The 20683-nt window shown below is 38.7% G+C and overlaps 2 protein-coding genes across 4 annotated transcripts; one reads left to right on the plus strand and one right to left on the minus strand.

Moving 5' to 3' along the window:
* The first annotated feature begins 972 nt into the window (after positions 1-972).
* Positions 973-18028, plus strand: parvg (parvin, gamma). 3 transcript variants are annotated; one of them, XM_057329166.1, is made up of 14 exons: positions 973-1131; positions 1954-2054; positions 2345-2447; positions 2813-2953; positions 3038-3153; positions 3597-3652; positions 3732-3766; positions 3899-3960; positions 4049-4117; positions 4396-4497; positions 5098-5170; positions 5806-8018; positions 17647-17764; positions 17922-18028. In XM_057329166.1, the coding sequence occupies exons 1-12, from the start codon at positions 1113-1115 to the stop codon at positions 5877-5879; spliced, it is 951 nt and encodes a 316-aa protein (XP_057185149.1). In that variant the 5' UTR covers positions 973-1112; the 3' UTR covers positions 5880-8018; positions 17647-17764; positions 17922-18028. The 3 variants fall into 3 exon arrangements, with proteins under 3 accessions (XP_057185149.1, XP_057185150.1, XP_057185147.1); XM_057329167.1 differs by lacking the exons at positions 17647-17764; positions 17922-18028 and adding an exon at positions 10311-11063; XM_057329164.1 differs by lacking the exons at positions 17647-17764; positions 17922-18028 and adding an exon at positions 8474-8578.
* On the minus strand, positions 8741-18024 carry shisal1b (shisa like 1b). The gene is made up of 4 exons (XM_057329168.1): positions 17916-18024; positions 16101-16314; positions 13868-14187; positions 8741-8855 (listed from the first exon to the last, which is right to left on the minus strand). The coding sequence occupies exons 1-3, from the start codon at positions 17974-17976 to the stop codon at positions 13911-13913; spliced, it is 552 nt and encodes a 183-aa protein (XP_057185151.1). The 5' UTR covers positions 17977-18024; the 3' UTR covers positions 8741-8855; positions 13868-13910.
* Positions 18029-20683: the final 2655 nt, after the last annotated feature.

A 20683-nucleotide genomic window follows, 5' to 3' on the forward strand; every position in this document is an offset into this window, starting at 1 on the left:
ACCTCCGTCCGTATTCAATATTTCACCTCCATGCCTGCTTATGTTCCAGATGCTGAAACGGATTTAAAGATCAATCCGTGGGCTTGTTTCACACATTAGATAGTAAATATATTTAGTAGTGTTTGCTAAGGCAAGCATTAATATATCTATTGCTCATGTTTGGCGTTACGGACTAAAACTAACTGCTAACTTGATTTTTTGTACCGTTTGCATTACGGACACATGATATCACAAGTAGTGTGTTTGTCGGGAGAACATTGTGGACCAAATTTAAAATGCTCTCTCATTCACTTTATTTGAATAAAAGCGTCTGCTAAATGAATAAATGTTAATGCATTTAAACGAACCCCCAACGGCTTTCATTAGGCATATGGTGAAACAGTCAACAGAAACTTAAGAACACCCAGATATCAGCATAGCAACACACTAACAACCACTTGGGTTACCTTAGCAACTGCATAGCTGCTCCCTAGCAACCACATAGCAACACTGTAGCAACCACTCTGTAACATTTTCAAAGCTCGAAAATATGTAAACATTGTTTTGTGATGTTGTCTCTTCGGATGTTGTCCGACGGGTGAGTCTAAATGCAAAAAATGCCATTGTTTCAGATGCTTTGATCAACTTTTTTGATGTGTTCAATGGGGGAATTCATTGGGATGGTCACCATGGTTACCCTCCAACCCAAATTACATCTGGTTTCCAGTTAAAGGCGGGCATTCTCTTGATCAAACACACACCATTCTTACACACAAACCTGGAATACGTCATTTGAACCACACAATGTTTGATCACTTGTTTGGGAATCACATGAAGCATCTTCTGTCTGATCCGTCTGGTGTTCTAGAAAGGCCTTGTGTTTTGCGGTTCCTCTGAACATGCGTATATCACGTATAAAACCTTACACACATCAAAAGAGGAAGTGATGCGTGCACGCGCTTCTGCAACTTCCTGTCTGCTTTTAAAGCAGGCCTCACCCAGATCTGACTTCTTGTTTTCACTTGATTCTGAAGGATGCGTTATGAGGTGTTTTGTTGAGCCGGATCGTCTAGGGGTGGACGTCTGGACACTTTTCTGTCTGCGGACTGCTGAGGGACGGAAGATTTCTGCAGATGTTTGGTGAAAGTAGAGGTAAAGCGCTGTGCGGGTTCACTTAAAAACATTGAACATGAGAGGAAACACAAGAGGAAAATGCGAAGAAGTTGCACTTTCAGTGTTGAGACGGATGACGTCTTGGTTTGATGTTTATGTCCCAATAGTTTCTGTGATGTGATGTTTCATTTAGTCTTAAACAATGAGATGAGAAATATGCATTATACTTTAATAGAAAAGAAAAGTACTATTCTCTCTCCCTCTCTCTCTCTCTCTCTCAAATAATTAGCAAAACTGTGCATACTGCCAAAGCAAGCAGTGCAAATAGGTTTTACAAATAAAAAAGTAGTGCAAAATGAAATAAAGTTACGAAGTAAGTGCTGTAGGAAATATAAAAAAAATACAAATACAAATTCAGCTCAAACTAAGATTTAGACAAATTAACAAATTATAGAGCTTCATATCTATCTTAGTCTCTCTCTCTCTCTCTGTGTCTCAGAGTTGTTCGGCATGTTTATGTTGTCAGAGAGCTTGATGTTTTGGCCGTCAGTCTGTGTTAAGTCAGTATGTGTCCTGGCGTGCGTGATGCAGGAGTCTCCGAGCATCTCTGCGTTCTGTGAGCTCTCAGCGCAGACGTCTGCTGCGTGCTGTGGAGTTTTTCTGTCCTTGTGTTTTGACGTTTGAAGTCGACTTCGCCGTGCAGCACTTCATCACGGCCATAAAAACGTCCGAGCCCCTGTGATGAATCGAGTCCTTGAAATTCCCTCACACACAGAGAACCAAACATCTGGTTTTTAAAGCGAGAAGCAGAAATCAAATGTTTGCTGAATACAACAATCTTTAAACTTCAATGTTTGACAGAAACAATGGCCGACTGCAGAGATGAGCAGGCTGAAACCGAGAGGAGAATGATCCTCCAGCCGAGCTCTGTAGAAGACCCCAAACTCAACAAACTGAAAGAGGTGAGATACATCACAATAAAAGGGTTGTTCGGGGCTGATTCTTTCATCATTTATTCATTCATTTCATCATTTGTGTCATTCCAAACCTGTTTGGCTTTCTTCTGCAGGACACAAAAGAGGATATTTTGAAAAAACAAATAAATTATATTGGCCCCCTTTGACTTGCATTATATGGACACAAAACCACAGAGACATTTCTCAAAATATCTTCTTTTGTGTTCCGCAGAAGAAAGAAAGCCGTGCAGGTATTGACATGAAGGTAAAGAAATAATGTTTGGGTTTGTTTTTAGACTTTGGTGGACTGGATCAACAGAACTCTTAAGGTGGAACACATTGTGGTGAGAACGTTGGAGGAAGACCTGTACGACGGGCTCGTCCTTCATCACCTGCTGCGTAAGAATGATGCAAAATCCAGCAAAGGAGATATCGATTCACAGTGAATCTCACACGACCTATCGAGAACATGCATGTTCCAGTTATATTTTACTCCAAATTTAAAATATATATTTACTTAACTTAAATTTGGGACTATTTTTTGCATTGTGACATCATTATGTCATTACAGTAATGGAACACATGACAAACCCCAACATTGCGGGGACATCCCCACAAAGATAGTATTATCAGTCATTTTTGTGGGGACGTTTTTTGGGGTCCACATTAACAAAACAGCCGATAAATTATACAATCAATCAATTTTCTCAAAGTGTGTTTAAGTGCCATAAAATACGAAAATTATACATGTGTGTGTTATTCAGGTAGGTTCACAGGTGTTCAGTTACAGGTGGATGAAATCGCTCTGGCTGCTGACGCTCAGTTACGCAAACTCGAGGCGACCCTGACATCTCTGAACGAGATCTTAGAGATTAACGCGGAAAAGGCCAAATGGAACGTAAAACGTAAGCCAATCAAATCAGTGCCGGTCAATTTACCTATATTCATATTCATGAGCACGTGCCCATCCTTCTCCCCCCATCTGTCAGTCATTCACAGCAGAGACCTGTTGGCTACGTTGCATCTTCTGGTCGCCATGGTGAAGCGTTTCCAGCCTGATCTCGTCCTGCCTGTGAACGTCAGCGTTGAGGTTATCCAGTGTGAGGTGATCATAAACAAAATGCAAATTATTCTAATATTCTTACTCATTCTTTTTTCAAACTTTAGATTAACAGTAAACTCATCAAAATTATGGAATGTAAAAATGTGCAATAAATGAGTTCTAATATTAATAATAAATTAATGACAACAATACTAACAACAATAAATAATGAATATTAAATAATACATGAATAATCATAATAATAGTAATGATAATATAATAGTATTATTTAGTAATAATCATAATACGTATTATTAATATGAATAACAATAATAATTGTTATACCAACGATTATGATATATTGTTATAATTGATTAATTTGGCATTTCATTTATTTATTCATTAATCATGATTATTTTTATTATTAATAAATCTATTGGTCCTAGTAATACATTTAAAAGCACGTTTTAGAATTGATGTTAAATACAAATTCTTTCAATAAACAGGTTACAAAAAGTGGCATCAAGTCAGACAAGCAGATTGAATTCATCACCTCTCAACGGTCTGTAAGGCCTTTCTGACTTATGTTTAACCGCACTGTTCCTACATCAGCTGTTTGACGCTCTGTTGTGTCTCTACAGTAATTCCAGCGGAGATCCTGCAGGAGAATCTAACAGTGAGTCAAATGCAAGCTGAACTCTAAGCCTCATTTCCATATTTATAAGCATCAGTAACTTTGAGACGGTGGAAGCGTATAAAGAAGAAGAACTGTATGATTATTAATGTCTCACGTGTGATGTCTGTGCAGAGGAATGTCCCATCCACGAGCTCTTTAAACTGGAAGCACACAAAATTGAGACGGTGAAAAAGGTCAGATTTTGAGTTTCCTTGGAAGGGGTTTAGAACATTTCTGATGCATATCTGACTTTATTATAATGAATTTATTTCGTTCCTACAGGCAATTTTACATTTTGTAAATAAGAACATGGCATCGCTGGGACTAAACGTGACTGATTTCGATAAACAGGTGTGTAAACCCATTTCTTCAGGAACACAAAAGAAGATATTTTGAGAAACGTCTCGGTGGTTTTGTGTTCATACAATGAAAGTCAATGCCGGTCAGTGTTGTTGTGGTTCTCACCGTTCTTCAAAATATCTTCTTTTGTGTTCTGCTGAAGAAAGAAAGTCATACAGGTTTGGAATGACATGAGGGTGAATAAATGATGACAGATTTTTTTTGGGGGGGTGAACTGTCCGTTTAAGACTCTGCATTAGTAATATACAGTCAATGATTTGTGTTTTTAGTTTTCAGATGGAGTAATTCTGCTGCTGTTGATCGGTCAGTTGGAAGGGTTCTTCATCCCATTGTGTGAGTTCCACCTCTGTCCCGTCGGTTCTGAGGAAATGGTGAGAACCTGAGACAACTTTCATAGTTGCAAAATCCACAATATTACAATAAATGAATCCCCTCGGATTTGCACTGCATTGTTAGTTCAGTAAATCTCAAGTTCGTGAATCCAGGATTTGTACCTTAACATCAAGGAAATGTCTCACTATCGTATAATGAATTTAAGAACAAAATATGTCAGTTTAATGACATCGGATAGGATGTAAACACACTGAAGACAACGCAAGTGACAGATATCACATTTAATGACGTGACAGACTAATTTTGTTTTGTTTGTGACCTGTGTGGTTTTATAGCATCAATTGTTAAAATGCATGAATGTAGATTGTAGAGGTAAAATAATCTGGATTTGGGTAAATGTGATGAGAAATGTTTGAGTTCATATTGAGATCTTCAATAACATTGACTTTTGATTGCAGACGTGACAAATCTGAGCTCAGTTTGAGACATTTCTGAAACTTTTTCTCAGGAAGAATAACTGAGACACTAATGAGCAAACGTATCAAGTTGCTCTCCATTTAATCTCTTGATGTCTAGAGGAAATAATTGACATATTAAAGGGATCTCATATGCATGTGATTTTCTTTCGTATGGGTCAGGTCCATAATGTAAAGCTTGCGTTGGATCTGTTGATTGACAGACAGTTTCCAGTGGAGTCAGTTGATGCTCAGGGTATGTGTGGTGTTTTATTTGCGTCTCTGTTCTTAACCCTAAAAATCTTACATACACAGAGACAGTGTACTGTATATTAAATTGGATAAACATATTCTGTCTGATGTTTTCATCATTTGCATTAAAGGGATACTCACCCAAAAATGAAAGTTACGTCTTCATGTACTCACCCTCAAGTTGTTCCAAACCTGTACACATTTCTTTGTTGTAATGAACACAAAGAAATATATTTGGAAAAATGTTAGCAACTGACATTTCTGGGGCACCATTGACTACCATAGTAGGAAAAATTACAATGGTAGTCAAAGGTGCCCCAGAATTGTTTGCTTTCCTTAATTCTACAAAATATCTTATTTTGTGTTAAACAAAACAAAACAAAACAAAAAACAATTTTATGCTATGGTAGTCGATGGTGCCCCAGAAAAGTCAGGTGCAAACATTCTTCCAAATATCTTCCTTTGTGTTCAACCAATCAAAGGAATGTATACAGGTTTGGATCAATTAGAGGGTGAGTAAACGATGACAGAATGTGTTTTGGGTGGACTGGATTATCCTTTAAACAACGCATTCTGGGATTAAATGTGAGGTGTGTTTGATTGCTCAATCGCTAATGCTCACGTCTCCTTTCTTTACAGATATTGTTTCCCAAGATGTTCCAGCGACTGTAAAAGTGTTGTATTATTTATTCAGGAAATACAAAAACACATAAACTTCCCATCACATTTCCCTCTCTCTAATATTTCAATTCAATTTCATAAAGTTTCCAGTAATCAAAATGATGGTAAATTTGTGGCCTTTCTTCACATTAGAGAAGATAGTGACCTCTCAAAGTGACTTTTTGAGCACATAACAGCACACAGACTTTTGAATACAGTAGCTCATCTCATCATGAAAATTACATTTGGATGCTGACAGCTTCGATTTAATGTCACCTTTGTGGACAAATGTGTATTAGACTGAGTCTATCATCCAATCATTTTCTGCTGACTTGCAGCTTGTTTGTTAAATAAAAGTGGCATCTTATAGCTCTGAACCGACCTCTTAAGCACTTTAATATATATGCATCAAATCAGAAACTGTATAAACGCCAATGACACAATCGCTCGATTCCCAAGCGGTGGAACCCGGGCTCATTGACGTCAACAGTAAAGGGCATTTCTCTCTTTTCATCCTCCTCCGTAATTTAATTTCCTTAATGTGTCTTCTCTGAAATTGGATACGGTGAATGGCTTTCATTTAATGTGAAAAAAGCATTATGGGCAGTTTAAGCGGGGTCTATTCACTGCAAATGTGTCGGGGTTCAAGGTGCGGGCGGATTGATTCTCTCGAGTCGTTGCCCGTGGGTAATTTCTATTACGCCCCAGACCGACATGTTATTCTCATGCCAGTTTGTTATTCATTCATATCAGTAACCACATTCTTTCAACCTTTCTTATGCATTATTATGGGTGTTAGGGTCCTAAAAGAAATCTATTTATGCGATGGAGACTCCGGCAGCGAGAGACGTGTGGGTCGACAGGCCGACGTACAGATTTTCTCACTTTAATAACTTTAAAAACATCCCACACCATGACCCCAAGTGACCCGGTCGCATTCTGATTCCGCCCGTCCCCGACAAGTGCTCTCGGTCATGTAGCCTATGAATGTATTTGGATGTGCAGAGATGGTGGGGTTGTTTCTGACTGACGGGGGGTTACTGACGAACGGTCGAAATGAGCCCAAACGGCAACCCCCCACAGTGACCGAAGCCCCCCGCCGACATCTCATCATCACAGGCCTCGGGCTGTGAACACGGATGACTCACCGCTGCTAATCTTTTACACGATATCCTTGATCACCCGCACGTCGATCCAAAGCCACATGAACATAAAAGGAGATGTTTGGATGAAAACTGGCCACTTTTTCCATGCAATTACAGTGAAAGAGACTGAAGTCTTCAAGCTCAAACAAGGATGTGATGCACTCTTATTAGTAGCTGAAAGCACAACCTTCACATTTATCACATTTGATTTGTCAAGAAACGCTCGAGTACGAGCAAAACTCTCTCAATGACAGATGAGTTTCTTGAGGGGTCCAACATCTCCAGAAGTGAAAGTGAAAGTGAACTATTAGTCAGATATGGTGACCCATACCCGAAACGTGACGAAGAAGTTTCCATATAAGCTCTGGATGAACAAATCGAGGCCAATTCTGCCATCTAACGGCATAATAAAACGCGCACTCATCTCCTGTCCACACACCATCTCCTTTGATCAGCTTCTCCTTGAGCTTTCGTTCAGACCGACCAATTACCCTAAACCAAAGATAGAGGAGCTACAGGACATGATGATGGCGCTCGGCTGTGCGCTGAGGGTAATTGGGCTGCTGTCTGCCAAAAACATCACTTTGGACTCCATCCAGACATATTCAAAACGTATTGCTCAGAACATGATGTCACTCGAGTTTGAATCCCCGTTCGTTGGTCAAAACACGAGAACATCAATCTTGATTCATGGCCTTTGGAAAAAGTGTATTATATTCAATATCAAATGTTATGAAATGACAGAAGATGGTTTACTAGTGACACTATATAATCTTCTGTAAGCACAATATTGATGTCGCTGTCTATGACATCAGCTTAAGATGCTAGTGAGAGGTCATCAGCCAATCACAATCAACATGATGTCATTTCCTGTTCCTGTTGCTCCAGAGTAATCAGTCACATGATATTAATACCAGCCTCTGATTTCAGACGATGAGGAAAGATGGCAGCAGGCGGGATAAGTTTGCGCAATTGAGACGAATAGACTGCGAACAACAAGGACGTGTGGGAACATTGGAGTTGTAGAGGAAAGCGCTAATTTTCAAGGTAAACAATGTTCCTTGAAATACTTGAAACAGTACAGAAAAATGAATGACTGTTGTGTCTTGTTTGTAATCATGAGTGTTTATTTCAGCGGTTCACTCAAAATGTAAAATGTAAACAAACTGAGCTAATCCATATCAGAGTGAGATGTGTGTAACAAAACCACTTCAAAACACGCACGCACGCACATTCATACGGTACAGTGAAATCTCGTCTTCATGAAATACAATAAAAAAAAAACTAATTGACAAAAGTTTTGCTACCTCACTGATTCTCACAAATGAGAAAATATCGTAATCACAACAGTAGTCAAAAGCAAACACTCACCCTAAATATTCCTAACTGTAATATTTACTGCAAAAACGTCCGTCACAAGGGTGAATAAGCAGTGAGAATGCTTGACGATTTCCATCCATCGCTTTATGCTTGTAGAAGTTCTTCTACTATTTCATTTTCAGTCTAGGAATAAATAACTGGACGTCACACAGCTACAGAGATTTGTGTCCAGGCAACGGCTACATAGATCTCATAAAAGATGTTGAGCGTCCGTGTTCTGTGCCGACTCCAGTTTGTGCGCCCATCATTTTCTCGGTTTTGGAGTTCTACACAGCTGCGGTTCAGAATTGTTCACCCCTCTCTCTTTGGCTCGTGAACGGTTCTGAGGGTTTGTAGAGGGGGTCAAGCTTGCGCTCAGTGAGATTTGGACCACGTCGAGATTCTTGGGGCTGACGGGTCCCTGTGGCATTCTAAGGTCCATGTGGCAGGGGGAAGGTGCTACATTTCCCATGATGCACTTCATCACTCGGGGACTCCAACAGGTGGTCTTTATATTTGCTCACTCTGTTGAAAAAAGAATGATGAGAGTTAAAAACATACTCATGAGAAAGATCTCTTTAAAACATCAGTGAGAGCAAATGGAAACGTTTGCTTAAGTCTCATCTGTGTCTCAAACATTTCTCCTCTTTCTTCATTAGAGATTCAGAAGAGATGTCAACGATGTCTCAAACTGAGCTCAGATTTGTCAAGTCTGCAATCAGAAGTCAATATTATTGAAGATCTCAACATGAACTCAAACATTTCTCGTCAAATTTACCCAAATCCAGATTATTTTACCTCGACAATCTACATTCATTTGACACCTCCTTACTCTTCATGTGTTTCAACAATTGTCTCATTTGTTTCTCTTTTAATATCTCCAAAGCAGTTTTAGGAAAAACATCTTCTGAGAACTCAAATTTCAGAGCAACATCTGTTCCAATTGAAAGATTGAAGTCACTTTGGATAAAAGTACCAACCAAATGCATAAATGTATTAACTTTTATTTTGAATTAACTACAATTTGAACATTTTTCTTGTCCTCTGGCAAATCTGTGTGTGATTATAGTGTTGAAATGAGACGTGTATTTTGGAACCCTCGTGTCCACGCTGGATGCCATCGCCCCACCTGACAGATCATTAGCTCACCATATGGACGTGTTTCGGAATTAATTGGACAAGGCTTAGACAAGCCACCTGTCTGGAAGCGGACTTATCACAAACACACACACGCACCTTATATACCATAACTAGACTGTCAGTAAACAGCCTGACTTACATCACAAATATGACATCTTAAGATCACGGAGGCACGCTGGTTAGCCTTTAAAGCGATTCCTGGTGAAACTGCATATTCTAGAACGTTCCAAACCCGCAGAATTGTTTCTCCCGTGTATATCTGAAAGGTTGGACACACTTCTGGTTTAACAGCTCTACTGAGCACATGTACCTGAGAGCGGACATGACAGTTAAGGGTTTTGTTTCTCGCCGTACAAGAGACGGGGTTGGCGGTCTTTCTCTAATAAAATTCCACATTGCGGGTCCATCTTCTGAATTCAGGTCATGTGTGAAATGGGCATATTTACCTTCGACCAGACCGGAGCAGAGAGCATGCTGGGAGATCAGCGTCAGGGCAGCAGGAGACTGAGAGGTTGGCCAACGCTAACATTAATTTAACGTTAATCCAGAACTTTCTTTCAAGACGTCAATATTCCATCACCTCGCAGAACCGGATTTTGTTCTGTATTTTCAGTTTAACCGGTTTGCTTGTATTCTGATGAAATACATTATATCTGCAAGCAGCAAATACATATATTTTGTATAGATTTGCTTGCCAAATGCATGTGCAATGTTTCCTCTGAGACCTTCCAGTCTTTAAAAGTGTCCAAAAAACTTGCAAATATCAAAAATAAAAAGCTGAAAGAGTCATACTTGGGCAGTCTCTTAATGACATGTGCCCTGTTTATTGTCTTTTAAAAGATGATTCCCATGCACGACACGTCAGTCAAATGGTTACAGACATCTCACCCCGTCATTCCCCCGAGCTTCTGTCCATCACTCCATCACACAACACCGACGGATCAGATGCCATTCAAAGACACTGGCAGCGTTTCTCACGCCAACAGGAAGGAAACTGCACGTAGCCGTCGAATGAAAACACAATGATCTGACCCACATAAAGACTTTCATGAAAAGGCCGTATTGAATTCCCTTACGGCTATTTTAGTCGGGGGACCCCCGTTTGTGGTTTTCTTTTTCGATCTTTCTTTCTGTATAACAGATGTTCCCCTCTGAGCCGGGGCCAATTCTGCCATTTCCCACAATGCTCTTGGGGAAAATGCTCTTTAAAGATCTCCACCAGCTGACTTTAAACCCTCATATGATGGTCTATTCATGTCTGTTTTAAGACCATGCTGTGCTTTTTTAGTGGTGACACTGAGCTCCAAAGAATTCTGAGATTTGAACTAAACTGCAGAAAGAATGAAACTGAACATGAAGCAAAAAGTTTCCTTGTGTTAAGTGTTAATGATGTTAAAGCTGGGGCCAATAAGCACATGGTTATATGTTCTGTGTAACTGTAAATTGACACGTGTGAAGATGATATGTGTCATCTCTGTGCAAAACAATTGACTTTAAATAAATTGCCCCAACCATTGTTTGGACAAACAGATAATCCTGCTGAAAACTCATGACATTCCTGTTTTATTTGGAAATATATAAAAGTGAAGAGGTAAAATGAGACACATTTGCTGTTTTATTTTGACCATCATATCCCGGAGAAAAATGGATGCTTTTTCATTTAAATCAAGTTTCAAGTTTACTTTATTTATATAGCACATTTACCACAGCTGCAAGACTGACCAAAGTGCTTCACAGAGTACACAGCATCATAAAAAGGTACAAAACAGATTAAAACAATGATCCCGAAATAAAACACAAAAATATAATAGACATAAATAAAAATCTAATAGGCCAATGAAAACAGATGGGTTTATATAAATATATATATATATATATATATATATATATATGGCCTAAATATCAATTTAGTCTCAAATGTTTCTCATAAAATTGCTTAGGAGAAATAACAATACGTTTTTTAACAATTGTTGAAACTAGGGCTGTCAAACGATTAATCGCGATTAATCACATCCGGAATAAAAGTTTGTGTTTACATCATATATATATATATATATATCTGTGTACAGTGCATATTAATTTTGTATTTATAAACACAAAACATACACATACTTGTCTATATATTTAGGAAATATTTACATGTATTAATTTATATTTACCAATAATTAAATTCTAAATAAACATTTATTTATTGTTATATTTTATACTTTTCTAAAATAAATGCATTTATGTGTATGTGTTCATAAATACAAAATTAATTAGCACAGTATACTGACATAAATTACGTAAACACAAACCTTTATTCTGGATGCGATTAATCACGATTAATCGTTTGACAGCCCTAGTTGAAACACATGAAGAGTACGGAGGTGTAAAATGAATGTAGATTGTGTAGGTAAAATAATCTGGATGTGGTTACATTTGATGAGAAACGTTTGAGCTCATATTGAGATCTTCAATAACATTGACTTTTGATTGCAGACTTGACAAATCTGAGCTCAGTTTGACACATCGTTGACATCTCTTCTGAAACTCTGTCCCTTGTTGCTGGTTGGTGAAGCTCAGATTAAGACAGAAAGAAAGTCATGACTGGTTTGAAAACAAAGCATGCACACGCAAAGTCTGAGCATCAAACCCAGCAGTCAGTTTGTATCGCTGTGAGGTTGAACTCTATTGCCCTCTCACTCCCCGAAGCTCTCGGAGACTCCTGTGATTGTTAATGAGAGGGTTTAATGCAGACGACAGCTTTAATTAGACGGTTTTTCACTCAAACAACAAAGCAACAGTCTTATTGTGACACTTATGTGCTGTAGGAGAAAAGCGTCCGTGTGTGCATATGTGTAGTCTGAGCTCCAGGCAGCACACCCACAGACCTTCTGTTGCATACTGCACTCAAACAGTGGCAAGAAAGTTGACAAGATTGAATCTGATGTTGGCTTTACACAACCACAGTACACAGGTTCATATCAATCTACCATCAAATACACTTTTTGTGTTTGCGATAGGTATTGCTTTCCTTAGGAAAACCAATTCAAATGGCCTCCAATGTCAACAGATCGGCTCTGAATCACACGTGTTTACGCTGACATTGATTTGTAATGACAAGCAACCTGAAGCCATTTTCGATGCCGATTTGAAGTGACAAGAGAGACGTGACAAAGTCGAGCGGAGCGCTTTATGCAAATGCAGAGCGGTGAGATGCGGCGACCGCCGGTGCGATGAGGTTTTAAAGACCTCGAGTGATTTAATCGCTGTCTGTATAAACACCTTAAACATTTGACCTGTCCAGTGAATGTGACCGAGAACTGTTTTGTGCCAGGTACAATCAATTGAAATAACAGTGTTAAAAGAGCAGAAAGGGATGTTTCACCCAAAAAACAAACATTCTGTCTTCATTTTTTCAAAACCTGTATATGACTCTTTCTTCTGTAGAACAAAAAAGGAAGATATTTTGAGAAATGTCTCAGTGTTTTTGTGTTCATGCAATGGAAGTCCATGAGGGTTAATGTTGTTTGGTTATCAATGTTCTGCAGAAGAAAGAAATTCATATAGGTTTAAAACGACATAAGAGTAATAAATGATCATTTTTGGGTGAATTTTCCTGTGAAGTTCTAAAGCATGTTGACAAATTTTGTGCAAAACATTTGACAGGCCTGAAGTTCAAGCACAATTGAATTAGTTTTATGTTCAAATTATTTTACTTGCTATAACTTATAACTTATATTGTGACTTATATACTGTTCTTAAATGTATTCATTTGAGAGCGCATTTAACATTTTGTCAAAAGGCTTATTATATATATATAATTGGCTATATTTGTTGTGTTTGTGAAATAATCCAAATGCATTAACAAATCATAAAAACATTTGTGTTTTTTTGTGCATTTATGGTTAAATGACCTTGACATTTTTGTTATATTTATTTGTCTACTTGCGTATAATGTAATCTTGTTTATATTAGAATTGAAGGTTAAAGCTCTCATTATTTTCGACTGTGACCTATTTCTACTAACAAACGTTTCTTTATGTTAACACTTTTTATACAAGCTGAATTTGGCTCATGGCCATTATGTATAATAGCACTGTCTCTCCTGAGAGTTTATACCCGTATATGTGTGTGTGGGTGTTGATGAACATTCGCAATGCCAAATAAATTCCACTGATGTGTGTGGATGTTGAGTATAGTTCATACAGTGTTGTATTTAAAATGAAAAACTGGTGAACCGGTGTACTACACACGGCATTCATTTTTTAAAACAAAGTTCCAAAATAAATTGAGGTGGAAAATGAATGTAGGACACAGCATGCTATACACTTGTTTTCTTGAATTTGCATAATATAAACATTACGCAATCCAAACACAGCATTAGACATTTGCGTGTGTTTGCACGGGCTCACCAGGCTGTCGCCGTGTTGCGTGCGATCTGTGCCGTGCCCTCCGTCAGGCTGTGTCTGCCGTGACCGCAGCTGACCTGATGATGCTGCTCCTGAGGTTCTGTTGATGCGGCGGGTCGGACCGCTCCCCGTCCCGTTCCTCCTGCGCGCAGGCGTGCCATTGGCTGCGGGCCTGTTTCAACCAGCGGCCCCCGAGACCGCACTTCTCCAGATACACCCGGCACACCTCATAGTTCATAGCGGAGTAGTACATGAAATCGAGCGCCAGTAACACCATGACGAAAAATCCGTAGATCCAGACGCCGATTAAGGCCGAGTAATTGCTGTGAGGAAGAGATAAAAGCACTTAGCCTTTTATGTGGCCATAAACAGAAAAAAGTTGATATAGTGTTTAAAACAGTCTAAAATTATGAAGGGAAATTCATTAATAGTGCTTTAGTAAAAAAAAAAGCTAAAGTACAGTGATAAATTCAGATTCCATTAGAGTTAAATGAGGAGTTGGGCGTTTAGTGTAAATAAAACTTTGTGCAGTTCCTTCTAACGTAAATTTGCCATGCACATTACTGTATAAACTTGAAGTCTCTCTGGACAGACTAAAGTAAAACAGCAGGAAAAGCAAAACTTTCACATTAAAATAAAGCACAAAGCAAGAAGATGTGTGCAGAGTTAGTAGGTCTTCTTGATAATGTATCGTCTGTTAGGGTCAAGAGCAAATGTGTATGCGTATGATGTCAGAACAGAATATGAACAAAAATGATCTTTAAGCTTGCTGTTATCATTTTAACATATTGCAACATATTACATAATTCAAATCGCAAATGTAAAATGTACGTCAGGTTTTATCTGATTATGAAATCAAAGACCACATCATCATCTTCCTAAATGGAAGAGTGATGGAAAATAATGGTAAATAGCACATGAACCTATACATCTGGAATTGATCAAATAAAAAAGGTGTTTTTTAATAAGATAGGAGTGTGCTTGGTCCTTACGATGAAGCATTGTGTTTTTATTACCTTAGAATGAGATTCTTTATCTAAATACACCGCGGGTCCCCTTACATGGATTTGGCCATGTTGTTTCTACAGTACCCCTAAACGGACAAACTGCTCTATAGAGCGCGTTTCGTAAATACGTTATCTCCTTTGGCAAAGACGCAAAAACAAGACGACATTTTAGTTCTGTGTCAGCCACCGTAGTGCTCCGAAAGGGAGGGGTGGAGTGAGAGCCGTTGGTTGCAATTCGCAAACCTCACCACTAGATGCCGCTAAAGTTCATTCACAAGAAGGTTTAACAGATCAAAACATTACAAACGGCCTTATTTAAATAAAACCTTCTAATTCAGAATCGCACACATTGGTCTCAGATCGTTCACATGTTGGATTATCGACAAGCGTACGACTTACATTAGCCCAATAAATCACATCTGCACCAAACTGAAAGACAGTCCTGTGTAAGCCACTGCGCTAAAAGATACAATTTCATGTCCTTGACTCTCATGACACTCTAAAAGGGTTTCAGAACCTCAGGCCATTAGTAAATATCACCGACTACACCCTACTGACCACAGACGAGAGTTAAATGGCGTCTCCCCGGGGTCTCCATCCTTTCAGAAAGTTCTTGAAATGCCCGAGAGCGCCGCGCCACACCACAGCCTGAGATATTTCCGCATCATTAGCCGGCGTGACACAATCTTAAAGCAAAGTCGTGAGGGGTGCCTTCTACCCTGATCTGAGACCAGTTAATATCTGACAAACACTGTTGAAAAGTAAACACAGAACAGATGCGATATATCTGAATATGTCCTGAAGTCCATACTGGTGTGTGGATATCAAATGTACTTTCTAAATGTCAGTTTGGTAAGTGTTTTGTTTGACAGGAAAATATGAAATATCTGAAACTGTGGATATTAATCAAGAAGCTAATAGTGCATTACAGTTTCCTATGAGATGACAAAATATTTTGTTCTGGAATCTGTACTTTTGTCTCTCTATCGCCATCTCTGTTTGAAACATACAATTGCAGGTTACTTTACTTGGGTAGAAGTGGAACGACGTGACAGCTCAACATATAAATCATTATGATTTTTTATGATCTTTGTTTATTTTTAGCCAATAGAAAAATATGTGTATTGAAGCTTTAATACAATATGAAACCTTTTACACAAAAATAAATCTTCATTTATTCTTTAGTATCATACACAAAAGTCAATGTAGTGTACGATGAGAGAACTCACTTGTGTGCGTAGCCGTCCGGAGACGTCGTCAGGTTGACACCCATGACTGTCTGAAACTCAGTGTCGTTGCAGCAGTATTTAAAGGCCGTGTTGTTATGGTGACAGCAGAACATGTACGTCTTATTATCCGAGAGACGCGGACAGTGAAATCCAAAGTGGTAGCGCCCCTTGTGGTCGGTGTAAGGTTCACACACCCGAAAATGTGCCGAGAGAGCTGCGAGACAAAACATGACATTTAGAGATCAGCTAGTAGTTCAGGCTAGAAAAATAAATCATGTTGTAATATTTGGTTAACTAACAGCTCTTTTCTCCATGTTTTTAGGAATTGTAGTCATAAATCATCCCTGTTTTACAATTTAGACTCTTTAGAAGTGGAAATGAACCTGAATGGTATTCTGAAACAGGCTTTGAATATTTTTCAGGTAGGCTACATGGAAAAAAGCTACACACCAGTCTGTTTCTTTTTAACATGACATATTTTGGCTTGTTTGTCATCTCCGAACTGAAAACATAGAATGACGGCCCGACTTCTGATTGGTTCATTAATTTAGGATGCTGCTTTGTGATTGGTCCCTATCTCTAAGGCTGCCCCTAATCCTAACCCTTACCTTCGTAGTGGAAAACAGGGGAGTCATAATTTCACGGGGAGTCAGATTTTGACACCTTGCTGACACAGTTTACCCCAAACAACCCGAACAGAGAAGCATGACATCAGCGCCTCAGAGACATCAAACCTTCCAGTCGGCAACAGATTGCTTTGACTTTCAATCGCTCAGAGTTTCAGTCCAATTAGTCCAGATACAATCAGAAGGTGTGGAGACGTACAGAGAGAAACAGTCATTTCCGTTCAGATGAAAGCGTTTATGATAAATCTGTGATGCTTCAGGAACGATTCAGGTAGATATGTCGAGTTTCTATTTTGGTCGGACTCAGTCTGATTTGTTTAATGAGACAAATGCGAAAGGGGGAAAAATAACGTTTGAAGAGCGTTTGTATGAAAGCACAGAAATGCAACTTTGATGTCATAATACAATACAATTTTTATTTCTTATAAACCCCCGATTAAAGTTGAAAGAAGTTCAAATCGTCTGAGAGGCGTTCACCTGAGTAGGTAACCATAGCAACGGTATGCCTTTACAGTATATAGGAAGTATTGTCATCATTTATTATTTCACTTCTTCATGATATATTTATCACAGTATTTAAATTTACACTTTGCCTCGGCTGTTGCAAAAAAGCAGACCCCCATAAAACAGTTGGTATTTGCAGGATTCTTCCATATGGATGTTATGTAAATGTGTGACTACAGTAAAACAAAACAGACGCTCAAGAGTGTTTCTGGGATTTATCATCGGTTTTCGTCACACGAAGACTCGTGACAACATCCTTCTGTTTTTCTGTGCTGTCTGAGCTCCAAAGCAGAGAGAATGACTCACGCTGCCTTTAATAATTCAAGAGATTTCTCGATGTGATCCAGCTTTATGACCTTTAATCTCACTCAATCCTGCCATCCGATCAATGTTATGGAACCCTTACTCTTCTGCAGGAGTAAGAACTCCACAGTCGGACTAATGCTCTTTGAGGCATATACAGTATATGGACAATGGAAGTGATGGACTGGACAGCTCAGAGAATTCTGGGAATTGGCACGCTATTTCTCAGAGGTATCTCCTTCATCACTTCTTTTTGGCTACTTTGCTGCTACTTAAAAATAACAAGTATAACGTTCAAAACCATACTCTATACAAAAAGACACATAATTATTAACCATGTTAGCATTTATTGCGTGAAAATCAACTTTCAGTATCTTCTTACCTGCAGTGGACAGGAGGAGGACGATCAGGATGTTGAAGGAGTGATGGTTGGTGAAGCTCATCTTCTCGTCCTCCCTCAGGGGAGGATGGAGACATGAAGCCTGACAGCTTCAGCTGGTTCCAGATGTCATGTTCTACCTCCAGCGTCTGTTCATGGCTCTGACAGTCTGCCTGTGCACCTGTGGTAGAAGAAGGCAGGTGTTATGATCATGGAGAATCTGGCCGTGTACAGAAGGATCAGGCATGTTCAGTTAATAATAAACTGTCAAAATGATTTTTGAGAGGTTGTTATCTGGGAATAACGAACCTGCAAATGTCGCGACTGGCCAATCAGAATCAAGCATTCCAACGGGCCGTGTAATACATATATATAACGTATATAAAACCGTTTGTCAGGATAACAAATTAATGACATTTATCGCAAAAATGATAGAAAATATAAATGCAATATAAATGTTGCTAAGCCTTTAAAAGCAAAACTGTCGCAAGTACCATCATAAATCAACATCGTTTAGTCTTCGTCAATCGTTCTTTTAATTAAAAAAGCAATCGAAATGTTTAAAGTGAAACTTCCGTTCATGCAGCCGCCATATTGTGACGTCATTTCTCCCCTACTTGCCTTCGCTTGGTCCATTCTAGTGTCAGGTAACTTGAGTTGTCATTTTCCTTCATCGCTTGTATTAATTCATAGTTGTATCTTCAATTATTTTTTTATGTATACAGCTAGATAAAATAATCACAAATCGGCAGCCAAAAGGTTGTTGCCTGACAAACGTCAACAAACTCGCGTACACTAACTGTTATTATACCATGGTCTTTTTGAATACTCGATCCTGATTGGCTGGAAGGTGTGCATTAAAACCCTTTAACGCACAGGTAGCTCCAGTAAGTAACTGACAAAATCACTGCAATTTGCACCTGTTTGCTCTAAAATTTCATTGTAAACATCAATAAAAGATTTAACTTGGCAAATGACCATGGTTTAAGCGGGATATTCCACAGCTAGCCATGCGCTAACTCCACTTCATGTCGGGTGGTTCTTGGCCTCCACGTCGTGCATTAAAACCCTTTAACGCACGGCTAGCTGTGGATTATCCCTTACTTAACGCACGGTTATCTGTAGATTATCCCTTACATGTATTGAATGTAACGTTATTGATGGTAAACGCCGTTGTTTTTCTAAACAACACCGTTAAGGCATATATTCCATTTTACTTTAATAACTTACATTAAACTGATCTTTTGGTGACAGCAGATGTGCTTCGAACATTTTTACGCTTTGAACGTTCCCTCATTTGGACGTTCTTTAGTTCATGTTCCTTCCTCGAATGCAAGTAGTGTTCTCCACACAAACTGTCAAACCAAACGCCAACAAAGGTTGATTCATAAGAATTTGTGTGAGTGCTTTGGTTCAGAACAAAAAGATGAATTCATGCTTGATTTCTCTGCTTCGATGTTGTTGCCGCCGTGCACATGCGTTGCCTTGCCCGTCATCCTCAATCCTCATCTTGTCGTCATGGCAAAGGTTATGTTAAAAAAGACCTTCTTCTAGTGGTAGAAATGATCATAAATGGAATTGTATTGGTTTTAATGGAAAGTGTAATGGGTTTCTACTGGTAATATTTTGGGTTAACCCTGCTGAAAAAAACAATAGAACCCCAACAGAAACCATTACAGAAATTCTATTGGTTTACAATAAAATACCATTATGAACCATTAGCTTTTTCCATTAAAACCATTACAAAATGCCTTTTTGTAGTGTGTTTTGGGCATTATTCCTGTAGGATTTAACATCCCACCAATAGAATCCATCACATACCAGTAGAACCATTACAGTTTCCATTTAAACCAATACAAATCCCTTTAAAACCAATAAAACCATTATAACTTCTTTAATGGGTTCTATTGATTTTTTCAACTTGTGGAACAGTTTCATTAATTCTACTGGAAAAGGTCCAAAAACACTTTTTGCACTGTTTTATTGTAAAATACTGATACTTTAGAATGGCAAAGGAAAAACTTCATTTGTATTAACTGACTTTAACAAAGACCAACAAATGCTATAAAAAATATTGTTTGTTGATAGTTCATGCATTAACTAATATTAGAAAAAGGACTGTTATTGTAGTTTCACCGATGTTTCATATACTGTATGAGCTCAGTTTCTTCGTGACTGTCGCCCAGAGGAGTTTGTAAGGGGCCGTGTCTAATTTTACGACACACTGCTGCAGGGATTCGTTTGTCACGGCTCGTCTCTTCCTTTAAACGAGTGTGTTGACTTTTAGTGGAAGTGTTTGTGTTAAATTAAACCGCCAGCCTCAAATGCCATTGTTTCACAGCAGATTTTCAAAAAGTCCTTAATGGAATCAGCGTGGTTAATCTGCATGCTGTGATTGGTTATTTCGAGCTGGTGATGAATGTTATGGTTTGTTATTGAAAGTGTTTGCTAATTTCATCTCATTCACAGATTGATTGTGTTGCTCTTAAAAGAAAATTAAGACGAAGAATTTAAGGCAGTGGATGAATTCCAGACACATTTGTTATTTCTGTCTGTGAATGTTCAGAATCATGGTCTCTGCTTTCTTTCTGCGTGTATGCCGTTGTTTAGAGGAGGAGGGTGGATCTATAAAAATCGGGTTGTAAAACAAGGTGTTGTTGGATGTTATTCTTAAAACGCTATACAGCTGCTTGTGTCGTTGTTGCGGTCAGATAAATTGTACTTTGGCTGTAGACTCATATAAGTTTCTGTTTTTGATTTCAGTCATTTGA

This window comes from Triplophysa rosa, linkage group LG3 (genome assembly GCF_024868665.1).
Source record: "Triplophysa rosa linkage group LG3, Trosa_1v2, whole genome shotgun sequence".
NCBI lineage: Eukaryota > Metazoa > Chordata > Actinopteri > Cypriniformes > Nemacheilidae > Triplophysa > Triplophysa rosa.